This window comes from Otolemur garnettii, unplaced genomic scaffold (assembly GCF_000181295.1).
Source record: "Otolemur garnettii isolate 467f Iridium unplaced genomic scaffold, OtoGar3 scaffold00003, whole genome shotgun sequence".
NCBI classification, from domain to species: Eukaryota; Metazoa; Chordata; class Mammalia; order Primates; family Galagidae; genus Otolemur; species Otolemur garnettii.
The window spans coordinates 26,173,845-26,185,968 of record NW_003852398.1 but is presented as its reverse complement, the minus strand read 5'-3'; the positions used below and the strand labels follow the sequence as shown (position 1 = coordinate 26,185,968).

Below are 12,124 nucleotides of genomic sequence, written 5' to 3'. Positions count from 1 at the left end.
GGCAGGCCCGGGCTGGATTCGAACCCACCACCTTAGGTGTATGTGGCTGGCGCCTTAGCCGCTTGAGCCACAGGCACCAAGCCCCCAACCTGTCTTAAAAGTTTTAATTCAGGTGGAATTTATTTTGGTGTAAGGAGGGAGATAGGGATGTAACTTTGTGGCCACCCCATCATTCCAACATATTCAAAACTTTATACCTTTCTCCACTGGTATAAACTCCACTTTTCACACATGCACATTCCTTGAAATTGTCCCATTGACCTGACCACCTTCACATGTCTAGGACCTAACTGCCTTCTACGTCTGCTGGTCCCTGTCATTGCTAATCTATTTCAAAATTTTCTGGCTATTTGTCTTTCTTTCTATTTTTCCTGGCTATTTTTATGTGCTTGTTTCTCATAAGAATTTCTGAATTGGTTGCCTGTTACGCCCCAAAATAAAGTATGTTTTAATCACCTTGAATGAATAATTAATGAAGTAGAACAGACAACTTTCCAATACGAAGCCCCCTATCCAACAGCAGGGTGATCTTTCCTTTTTTGTTTGAGACAGTCTTACTCCATTGCCCTGGGTAGAGTGCCATGGTGGCATAGCTCACAGCAACCTCAAACTCTTGGGATCAAACAATTCTCTTGCCTAAGCCTCCCAAGTAGCTGGGACTATAGCCGCTCACCACAACACCGGGCTAGTTTTTCTATTTTAGCAGAGAGAGGCCTCGATCTTGCTCAGGCTGGTCTTGAACTCCTGAACTCAGGCGATCCACCTGCCATGGCCTCCCAGAGTGCTAGGATTACAGGTGTGAGGCACTGCACCCAGCCAGGGTGTTCTTTTTACCTATTCAATTTTAAGAAGTCCAATGGGGTAGCTCCCAGTCAGCCTGCAAGCTCTTATAGGTGAGTGTGCCCCCTTGTTCAGTGGGAGCAGGTGACACTGCTCCTAGGATCAGAGACATTTGTAGAGACCTCGCTGAACAACTGCAGGGCTGAAGGAGGAGCAACTTGTCACTTCCTCTCTCTTCCCTGAGCCTGTCCCAGTGGCTTCCTCTTTGTTGCAAAGACTTACAAAGCTGGTGACCTAATCAAGCCTGATTTCTACAGAGGCATCTGAGGGAAATAACCCAATGCTTCCGTGGGATCTGGGTCAAGGCCTTGTCTCCCTTTGAGATGCTTCTTGACCACTGTCAATGATCACTATCAATCCATCCACTTCAGCCTCCTAGCATTCTAGAACTACAGGTGTGAGCCACCGAGCCTAGCCTGGTATAATTCTTTTTGCTCTCTCAAAAATGTAAAGCCTGGTGTGGTGGCTCACACCCGTAATCCCAGCACTTTGAGAAGCTGAGGCAAGGAGGATCACTTGAGGCCAGAAATTTGAGGCCAGCCTGGGCAGCATAGCAAGAGTCTGTCTCTACCAAAAACCCCCAAAAACAAGAAACTCATGTCACTTTACCACCCAAATCCTACATTTTATAATTGAAATACTTCAAATAATACACTTTTGTGTACAGAAACATAAAACAATAATATAGTGACTTATATTTCTAGTGCTAAAATAAAGATTAAACATGTCATAACTTGTACAATTCAGTTTTGGCATAGCTTCACTTTTTCATATGTCAGAAACCTCCAAAATGGAAAGTGTCCAGGGCCTGTTGAGGTCAGCAAATGCTGCTGTCAGTGCAGTGCAGCATCTCACCTGTCACCCTGAGATTAAGAGGATCAGGTCTTTTTTTTTTTGGAGACGGAGCCTCAAGCTGTCCCCCTGGGTAGAATGCTGTGGCATCACAGCTCATAGCAACCTCCAACTCCTGGGCTCAAGCAAGTCTCCTGTCTCAGCCTCCCAAGTAGCTGGGACCACAGGCGCCCGCCACAACACCTGGCTATTTTTTGGTTGCAGCCGTCATTGTTGTTTTTGGTGGGCCCGGGCTGGATTCAAACCTGCCACCTTAGGTGTATGTGGCTGGTGCCTTAGCCACTTGAGCCACAAGCGCCGAGCCGAGGATCAGGTCTTAACCCCATCTCTACTCACATGACGATTTCCTTCCGCGTCTGCTCCAGCATCATGTACTGTGTCCACTCTTGTGCAGTCTCGTATGTCTTAGACTGATCCACGATCTTCTGGAACATTGTCCTCTTCCTATGAAACACACCAGTTCATTAGGGGGAGCAATTCTTTCTTTCTTCTTTTTTTTAAGACTAGTCAAGTGAAGCAGTGGGAGTGGAGAAGGAACAAAGATATTTGCAACCGGTTGTGACCAATTCGTTATAAACACCAATGCACTCAGATCAGTCAGAGGAGCAAGTCTAAGAATAAGGCAACACCTGGACTTTCAACGTTGGGTGATTCGGACAGAGGCTTATTAAATTAACATAATTCTCAAATCAAAATTTAAAGAACCAGGGCCTGAGAGCAAAGACCTCCATGCTAACCCCAGACTCCACCACTGACTTGTTATCTGATTTTAGCAAATTCCTTGCCCTGAATGCCAGTTTTCCCATCTGTCCAGAGGGGCAATAATATTTAATTCACAGGGTTATAGTGAGATCAATGTGTCCACAGCACAAGTGTTGTGCCTGGCACATAGTTACACACTAAAAATCAATTAGAACTATGGGGTTTGTTGTTATTATAATCATTGTTGAGTGCTTATTATTAAAATGAAGAGATACCAACTTGAAATACAAGGCCAGGTCTGTGGCAATGATCGCAATGTCCATCATGTGGATGGCATGCTCATGCTGCCGGCGATTGAGATTTTGAAAGATATTCAGGTTCTAAAGAAAAAAACAGAAGAGAGAGAGAAGTGATGGTGGCAGTAGTCACTCAGTTACTAGCTGCCATCCAGATGATGGAGAAGCAGCCCAGGCCAACGGAACGAATGCTGCCTGGGCACACTCAGGCTCAGCTGGGGTTTCTCTTCTAGGCCCCGGTGCCATCACAGAGGGCCCCTGTACTACCTCGTCTCTGAGCAACGTTTTGCCAAACTCCAAGTGGTGTCTTTCCAAGATGGAGGACCCATGGAGCTTGGCCAGTGGGTTCTGGGATCTGAATGGAGGGAACGGGTGGAAAGAGAGAGAGAAAGAGAGAGAACACAAATTAGTATAGATCAGACACTAGAAAATTAGGACTAAGGCCGGCGTGGTGGCTCACACCTCCTAGCACTCTGGGAGACTGAGGCAGGTGGATTGCTTGAGCTCAGGAGTTTGAGTCCAGCCTGAGTAAAAGCAAGGCTCTGTCTTTAAAAAAAATCTGGGCATTATGGCAGGTGTCCCAGCTACTTGAGAGGCTGAGGCAAGAGGATCACTTGAGCCCAGGAGTTTGAGGTTGCTGTGAGCTATGATGCCATAGCACTCGACTATGGGCAAGAAAATGAGACTCTCAGAAAAAAAAAAGAAAGAAAATTAGGTCTAAACAATAAGTCTCCTGACTCTCAAGCTTTAGTTTTCTCCACAGGTGATTCTGAGCCATTTTTCAGTCATGGACTCTTCAGAGAATCTTCTGGAGAATGTAGACACTTATGCCCAGAAAAAGGCACAAGCACAACACAACATCACATGCAATTTTAGAGACCTTGACACTTTGAAGCTCATCAATCCTCTGATTCTCCACATCTCAGTCTTAGGCGAAGCCATTGATTTCAAACAAGCAATGTGTTTACTCATTTCCTTATTTAATAAAAGTTTTTTGTGTATTTACTATGTGCCAAGCACTGTGCCCAGCACCCAATTCCCACAGTGTAAAATGCAAACACAGTATCTAGCCTTGGAGAAACACAGACGTCTTTTCTGAGAAGACTCAGAGAAGCATGAATCGTAGTGCTTTCCAATGACTTACAGAACACGGCCCTGGGCAGAGTCTCAGTTTCTCATTCGTAATATAGGGGTAACACCAGTCACCACTCTGCCCAGTCCAGAGGATGTCATGAGGACTAACAGAGACCACAGTCCAGGGACTCTGAAATGTAAACTTGAGGAGTGGGACTATGCCTGTTCTGCTCACCATGGTGCCTCCTGTACCTCCCATGGGACTGCCACACCGTGCTGGGGGCATTATAAATATCAAGTGCATGAATGAATCATTATTGTTACTAGTATTGTGACTCAAATTAGTTCAGCAGGGAAGGCAGGGGAGGAAGAGGATAAAAGAGTTTATGGGTCAGTTTCCTATTCCTGCTGTTACAAACTACCACAAACTTAATGGCTTTAAACAATAAAAACTTATTATCCTACTGCTCTGGAGTTCAGAAGTCTAAAATGGCTCCGTGGGCTGCTTCCCTTCTGCAGGCTCTCAGGAAGAATCTGTTTTCTTGCTTTTTCTAGCTTCTGGAGGCCACCGGCATTCCTTGCTTACAGCCCTTTCTTTCCTCTGTCTTTAAAGCCAGGAGCGTAGCATGTTCTCTCCCCTGACCGCCTGCCTCTGTTTATAGGGACACTTGTGCCCACACAGGGCCCACCCAGACAAGTACCATATCAAGATCCTTAACGACAATCACTTCTCTCAAGTCCTCAAAGTCCCATTTGTGTGTTTATTTTTCTTTTGAGACGGGGACTTGCTCTGTTGCATCATTACCGCTCACTGCACAAACTCCTGGGCTCAAGTGATCCTCCTGTTTCAGCCTCCTGAGTAACTGGGACTATAGGCATGTGCCACTATACCCAGCTACATTTTTAATTTTTGGTAGCAACAGGGTCTCTCACTACGTTGCTCAGGCTGGTGTCTTGAACTCCTAGCCTCCCAAAGTTATAGGTGTGAGCCACTGAGTGCAGCCCAGTCTCTTGTGAATGTAAGGCAACATGCTCCCAGGCTTTGAGGTTTGGGATGTGGACATCTTTGGGGGGTCATTATTCTATTCACCACAGGAATGGACCCAGATCCCAAGGGCAGAAGGAACTGAAAAGCTGTAGGCAGAGACCTCACCCTCGGCCACTAAGTTTGGGAGCCATGCACAGCTGGGTAACAAATTCCAAGGGCTGAGGGGAAGGGAGGGATGCAGGGGAGGGAGGCTGACTCACTTCATCTGGTAGAGGTTGTTGGTGCCTCTGTGGTCAATGTCATGGCAGAAAGCAGCAGTGACCATGGCCAAGGCCTCCAGGTCTGTGAAGTATCGCTTCAGTTTTCCCGTCTAGAAGAGCAATCAGAATCCAAGTCACTCCTTTTTTGTAGGGACTAGATAGAAGCAGGGCTGAAAAGGGAGGCATGATGGGCAAGCCCCAGAGCCTAAAAATGTGAGTCTGATCTTGCTTCTATGTCTGCCTCTGTGGAGTTTCCAGAGGTTTGCCCAGAGCTGAGTTTTCTAGGATATGAGACCTGCATTGCCAGAATGAGGATAGTCCTAGGCAAATGGGGACAATTGATCATTCTATTCCCAAGTAACCCCAAGTTGGTTTCATTCCACACTGGGCCTCAATATCCCACTCCGCATACTGATGGGGAGGGGGTGGGAATAGATGATTTTGAGAAACTTACAGCTGTCAGATTTTAGGATCCAGACTTTCTGAATATAGACTGGTAAGTAAGCCTTCCAAACTTTGTCTATTGGTTTAAGCACATTGCAGAGGAATCTTTCCATGGGACTCTTTTAAATACTTAAATTTTTAGTTGTGCTGGCATTGAAGTAAAGGGTGGGGAAGAGCTTTGGAGAGCTGATGCTGACTCTGGGACCCTAAGTAATAAATCAAATCTATGTGGTGTTCTTGTCACCATCTACGGTGGCTTGGTCAGAATTCTTGCTTGAATTCCTGCTAGGCCCTGTAAGCAGTGACTCTGGGCTGACCATTCCAGCATGGGAGAAGAAATGAGAATGAGGAGACTGAGCAAGGGCATAGATTTTCATCACAATCTAGATTATGATGATAGAATAACATTTATTTTTGAGGTAGGATTTTCCTCTCTTGCCCAAGCTGGAATGCAGTGGTGGGGTCATAGCTCACTGCAGCCTTGCACTCCTGGGCTGACTCTGTCTTCCTGCCTCACTCAGCCTCCTGAGTAGCTAGCACTACAGGTGTGCACCACCATGCCGGGCTAATAGGAGAACACCTTTAAATAAGATATAAAAAGCCTCTGAGCCTAAAACACTGACACAACCACACAAAGGTATATCCAGCCAAGGATCTTCTAACACTGTAAGAGTGATGAAAACAACCTCCATGACCAACAGTATGGTACTGTGTAAAAAAATTATTGTATATTTTGGCCGGGTACAGTGGCTCATGCCTATAATCCTAGCACTCTGGGAGGCTGAGTCTGATGGATTGCCTGAGCTCACGAGTTCGAGATCAGCCTGAGCCGAGAGTGAGACTTCGCCTCTAAAAAGAGACAGGCAATGTGGTGGGTGCCTAAGTCCCAGCTACTTGGGAGGCTGAGGCAAAAGAATCACTTGAGCTTAAGAGTTTGAGGTTTCTAAGAGCTATGAGGCCATGGCACTCTACCGAGGGTGACAAAGTAAGACTCTGTCTCAAAAAAAAAAAAAAATTATGGTATATTTAAACAACATAATACTGTATAGCCCTAAAATCTTATCATGGATAAACCTTACAAACATTACGCTAAATAAAATAAGTCGGACACAAAAGGACAAGTATTATGTGATTTCACTTATATGATGTAAAATAGTCAAAATCGTAGAAACAGAACATAGAATCGTGGCTACAAGGGGCTGGGGGATGTAGGGAATGTGAAGCTCTTGTTTAATGGGCACAGAGTTTCTGTTTGGGACGATGAAAAAGTTTATAGAGATGGATAGTGGTGATGGTTATGCAACATTGTGAATGTACTAAAGGCCGCTGAATTGCACCTATAAAAATGTTTAGAATAGGCCAGGCATGGTGCTGACTGGTTCAGGGTGCTGCCTAATTCCCTAATCATTTCTTTGCTCAGTAAAACTCTGCTAAACTTATTTTATTTTATTTTATTTATTTTGAGATAGAGTCTCCCTTTGTCACCCTGGGTAGAGTGCTGTGGCATCATCGTAGCTCACAGCAACCTCAAACTTCTAGGCTCGAGCCAGCATTTTGCCTCAGCCTCCTGTGTAGCTGGGACTACAAGTACCCATCACAATGCTTGGCTAGTTTTCCTATTTTTAATAAAGACAGAATCTCACTCTTGCTCAGGCTGGTCTCAAACTCCAGAGCTCAAACAATCCACCTTGCTTTCCCTCCCAGAGTGCTAGGCCACTGTTCCCAACCTAAATTTAATTATCTAACATTTTTCCTTTAACATATTGGCATCAAAAGTGGGATCTGATGTAGACGTCTAGTAATCCCCACCCCCAGGAGCACTGAGTGACCAGATAAAGGTACTTATCGGGGCCCATGGTGCCACTGGGTATCATGGGTAAGTTCTCTCTTGGATTCAAGCTCCATAGGTTTGTGTTTTAAGCTCTATGACTCTATCTAAGCAATTTTTACTGGACCAAGTCCAGAATCATATTGGATCCAAATATTAACTGGATTGGATCCAATTAGAAACCCTCCATATCTAAGGAATTTGAAACTACTTTCTATGATACCACTTAATTTTATGTACAAAAATTGTAAGCCCCAAACCTGTACTTTTTGGGAAAAAAAGTGAATTAATCTTACTAAGGACAATTCAGAATTACAGTGGCCACAGTAGAGATGTTTTAATCTAGATAAGATCATTCACTTGCGAAGGCCTAGACCTTTGCTTTCTGCTGGAAGCTATGCTTGCCAGTCTGCGGGATGCCCAGCCTGTAGGCTGCAAAGGGTGGGGGTGGGGCAGAAAGGAAGAAAGAAAAAGTAAAGAAAATCTAACAACACTGTTATAATTCCAGTTATTACCTTAAAATTTTGTCCATAACAAAAATAATTAGATTTCTTTGTCAACTGTGTCATTAAACCATGACCACTTAAAGTCTTATTTTTTAATTTAATTTAATTTAATTTTTGTAGAGACAGAGTCTCACTTTATTGCCATCAGTAGAGTGCCATGGCGTCACACTGCTCACAGCAACCTCCAACTCCTGGGCTTAGGTGATTCTCTTGCCTCAGCCTCCTGAGTACCTGGGGCTACAGGCATCCTCCACAATGCCCAGCTATTTTTTTGTTGCAGTTTGGTGGGGCCAGGTTTGATCCCTCCATCCTCGGTATATGGGGCTGGCACCCTACACACTGAGCCACAGGTACCGCCCAACCACTTAAAGTCCTATTATTCACAAGCTGTTAATTGTTTACTCTGGTATTTCTTCAGCAATTATAAGCCTAAAGTGTTTCATCTTCAAGGAATTTCATGGAAAGGACTCTGATGTACATAAGTTTCTGATAACTTTAAGGTTATACCATTAGACTAGTAAGAATTCCCAGAACTCTAATGAAGATACTGGTTCATAAAACTCCTAACTCAACATCAAGCAGAACAAAACTTAATTAAATACTAAGAAAATAATTTGACAGACTGTCATGCTACGTCAGCCAATACTAACATTTTCAAGATATGCAATTGGAGCTGGGTACAGCGGCTCATGCCTGTAATCCTAGCACTCTGGGAGGCCAAGTCAGGTGGACTGCTTGAGCTCAGGAGTTAGAGACCCACCTGAGCCAGAATGAGACCCCTATCTCAAAAATATCCGGGCATTGTGGAAGGCGCCTGTAGTCCCAGCTACTCAGGAGTCTGAGACAAGTGAATCACTTGAACCCAAGAGTTTGAAGTTGCTGTAAGCTATGATGCCACAGCACTCTACCAAGAGTAACAAAGTGAAACTCTGTCTCAAAAAAATACAAATAAAAAAGATACACAATTGGAATTCTGTAAGATTGATCCAACTCAAATTACCTATGATAACCTATTTTTTAAAAAGTGTCATGCACCTAAATTGGAGAAACTAAATTAGTATTTAAGAGGATATAAGTCCAATGTTAAACTTGGAGTCATGGAGAGCGCAGCCAGTGGGTTTTTTTTTTTTTTTTTTGTAGAGACAGAGTCTCACTTTATTGCCCTCAGTAGAGTGCCGTGGCGTCACACAGCTCACAGCAACCTCCAACTCCTGGGCTCAGGTGATTCTCTTGCCTCAGCCTTCTGAGTAGCTGGGACTACAGGCACCCGCCACAGTGCCCGGCTATTTTTTTTTGTTGCAGTTTGGCTGGGGCCGGGTTTAAACTCGCCACCTTTGGTAAATGGGGCCACAGGCACTGCTCAACCAGTGGGGTCTTTAAGCCCTCATAATTAAAAGCCTTGCATTCCAGGCTCAGCACCTGTAGCTCAAGCAGCTACTAGATCATTTGGACACAGATGGATTTCACTTTACTACCACTTTCAATTCCTGTTTTATGGTTTTACAAAAGCTGTCTCATGCAGGAAGATCAATAACAGTAGGTAAACAGTTACTAGAAAGTGTTTTTTCATTATGGAGCATTACTGGAGGAATCTCCAGACACAAAGGTACTCATTTCACTAGAAAAGTCATAAAACAGTTAAATACAATATTATAAACAGTGGCATTAAGCAAAGCTACTGAATAAATTGGATTGCCCTGGTCAAAGGTTTTACTGATTGATGGCAATCAGATCCACTCCCACCAGAAAACATAGATTGACCTCTTATGAAAGTTACTGAAAGGCTTATGCCACCTAGTAATAGAACCTTGTCTATCTCCCACTCTTTTTTTTTTTTTTTTTTTTTGAGACAGAGCCTCAAGCTGTCCCCCTGGGTAGAGTGCCGTGGCATTACAGCTCACAGCAACCTCCAACTCCTGGGCTCAAGCGAGTCTCTTGCCTCCGCCTCCCAAGTAGCTGGGACCACAGGCGCCCGCCACAACGCCCGGCCATTTTTTGGTTGCAGCCGTCATTGTTGTTTGGCGGGTCCGGGCTGGGGATCCGAACTATCTCCCACTCTTATAAACTGACATGACTCTATAGGGTGGGACTTTAATGCACTATGTTAAAGGGTATTTTTACCTGGCATAAGAAGTCCTTTGAGACCTACAAACTGATGACAACTACAGCTTTCATGATCTAGAATCCAGAGACTGAGTCTTTTGGAAAAGACACCAGAGAAAAACTCTCCTTCAGCTCCACTGGAAGAGGCCATAGCAAGTTCTCTGCAGCAAAATTCCAAGGATCTGCATCTCTGAAAAGGGCTTTCCCAGCTCGGTGCCTATAGCTCAGGTGGCTAAGGCACCAGCCACATACACCAGAGCTGGTGGGTTCGAATCCAGCCAGGGCCCAACAACACCAAAAAATAGTCCTAGCTACTTGGGAGGCTGAGGTAAGAGAATTGCTTAAGCCCAAGAGTTTGAAGTTGCTGTGAGCTATGATGCCAGGGCACTCTTAAGCCCAAGAGTTGGAGGTTGCTGTGAGCTGTGATGTGACAGCACTCTACCAAGGGCTACAGCTTGAGGCTGTGTTTCAAAAAAAAAAAGAAAAGAAAAGAAAAAAAGGGCTTTCCCAGACTCCTTATATACCTGTTGGAGACCTTAAGGTAAAGCTCATCAGGGAAGTTCTCCCCCAGAAGTAGATGGCATCTTAGATGTGAAGTTTCCCCAAGATTGCAGATCAAGAATTCTCTGCATCATGAAAGAAATATAACAATACCTTGACCTTCCTAATTAACAACCTAATCACTAACAAATATAGAAAACCTCTCTGAGTGATGCTTTGAAAGGATGTGTTGTGCTCCAGGTACTGAAGTTGTATGATGTCACTGGGTTAAATCCAGTAAGGTCCCTTTCCACTAAATTGGTTATACAACCTTACAACATTCTATGAAGGGACCATAAAAAAAAAAAAAAAAAAGTTTCTCACTGGACCTTGTTCAAGACCTATGCAGACTTATGGATGGACAGATTTAAATGACCTCTGTTCAAATACCACTAGGTGGTCCTCTTTTTCTGTCTGCCAGAATCTATATTGGGTCCAGCCTCCTTGATAGTTTGGATCTTGCTATTTGACCTGGCTCACTCCTGCTTTTCGAATAACCTTCTTGAAAGTTTCCATAATACCCACCCCACATATACACACAAAAGCATTGTAAAAAGAATTCTTCTAGGCCGGGCACAGTGGTTCACATCTGTCATCCTAGCACTCTGTTAGGCTGAGGCAGATAGATTGCTTGAGCTCAGGAGTTCAAGACCAGCCTGAGGAAAGGCAAGACTCTGCCTTTAAAATATAGCTTGGCATGGTGGCAGGTGCCTATAGGCCCAGCTACTTGAGAGGCTGAGGCAAGAGGATCACTTGTCTCCAAGAGTTAGAGGTTGTTGTGAGCTTTTACACCATGACACTCTACCAAGGGTGACAAAGTGAAACTGTCTCAAAAAAAAAAAAAATAGTAGGGTGCCAGTTATATGAAATTTGAAGTTGGCCAGGCTCATACCTATAATCCTAGCACTCTGGGAGGCCAAGGAGGGTGGATGACCTGAACTCAAGAGTTGAGGAACACCTTGAGCAAAGTGGGACTCCATCTCTACGAAAAATAGAACACTAGCTGGGTTTTGTGGCAGGTGCCTGTAGCCCCCACTACTCAGGAGGCTGCGGCAAGAGGATTGCTCAAGCCTGAGAGTTTGAGGTTGCTGTGAGCTATGACACCACAGCTCTCAACTCCAGGATGGCAGTGAAAATCTGTCTCAAAGAAAGAAAAGAAATTTGAAACTAATCCATAAATTGGGGGAAAATCTTGCATTTTGTAGCCAATGAATCTTCCCAGTGTTCAGACAGGTAGAAGCTATACTTTCCAAAAGGGGGATGGGAATATTTTTATTCAACAAAAACACTTCATGGAACTTCATACAGCACATTAGGGACTTGTGTATGGTGCTGAACAAAAGCAAATATTGCACTTATCTTTTCCCTGCCTTTAGTACTATAGAACTGTGGTCCCCAACCCCCAGTACTGGTCTATGGCCTTTTAGGAAGAGGTCCACACAGCATCACCAAGTAACCTTTGCCTCCTATCCCCCAGTGCTTTCCCCAACCCAGCCATGGAATAACTGTCTTCCATGAAACCAGTCCCTGGTATCAAAAAAGGTTGGGGACCACTACTGTAGAAAGTTTAATTTAAAAGGTGGCTAAGGCTCAGCACTGTGGCTTAAGTGGCTAAGGCGCCAGCCACATACACCTAAGGTGGCGGGTTCGAATCCAGCCTGGGCCCGCCAAAACAACGACAGCTGCAACCA

The 12,124-nt window shown here is 44.5% G+C and overlaps 1 protein-coding gene across 2 annotated transcripts in view; it reads right to left on the bottom strand.

The window, feature by feature from the left end:
• PDE6A (phosphodiesterase 6A) overlaps positions 1-12,124 on the bottom strand; it is an 81,640-nt gene that overhangs the window by 20,229 nt on the left and 49,287 nt on the right. For both annotated transcript variants that reach the window (XM_003782047.3, XM_003782048.2), the window contains 4 exons: positions 5,013-5,122; positions 2,958-3,045; positions 2,674-2,774; positions 2,029-2,136 (listed from right to left, as the gene is read on the bottom strand). In XM_003782047.3, the coding sequence (XP_003782095.1) occupies positions 2,029-2,136; positions 2,674-2,774; positions 2,958-3,045; positions 5,013-5,122 (407 nt within the window). The remainder of the gene's footprint in view (positions 1-2,028; positions 2,137-2,673; positions 2,775-2,957; positions 3,046-5,012; positions 5,123-12,124) is intronic.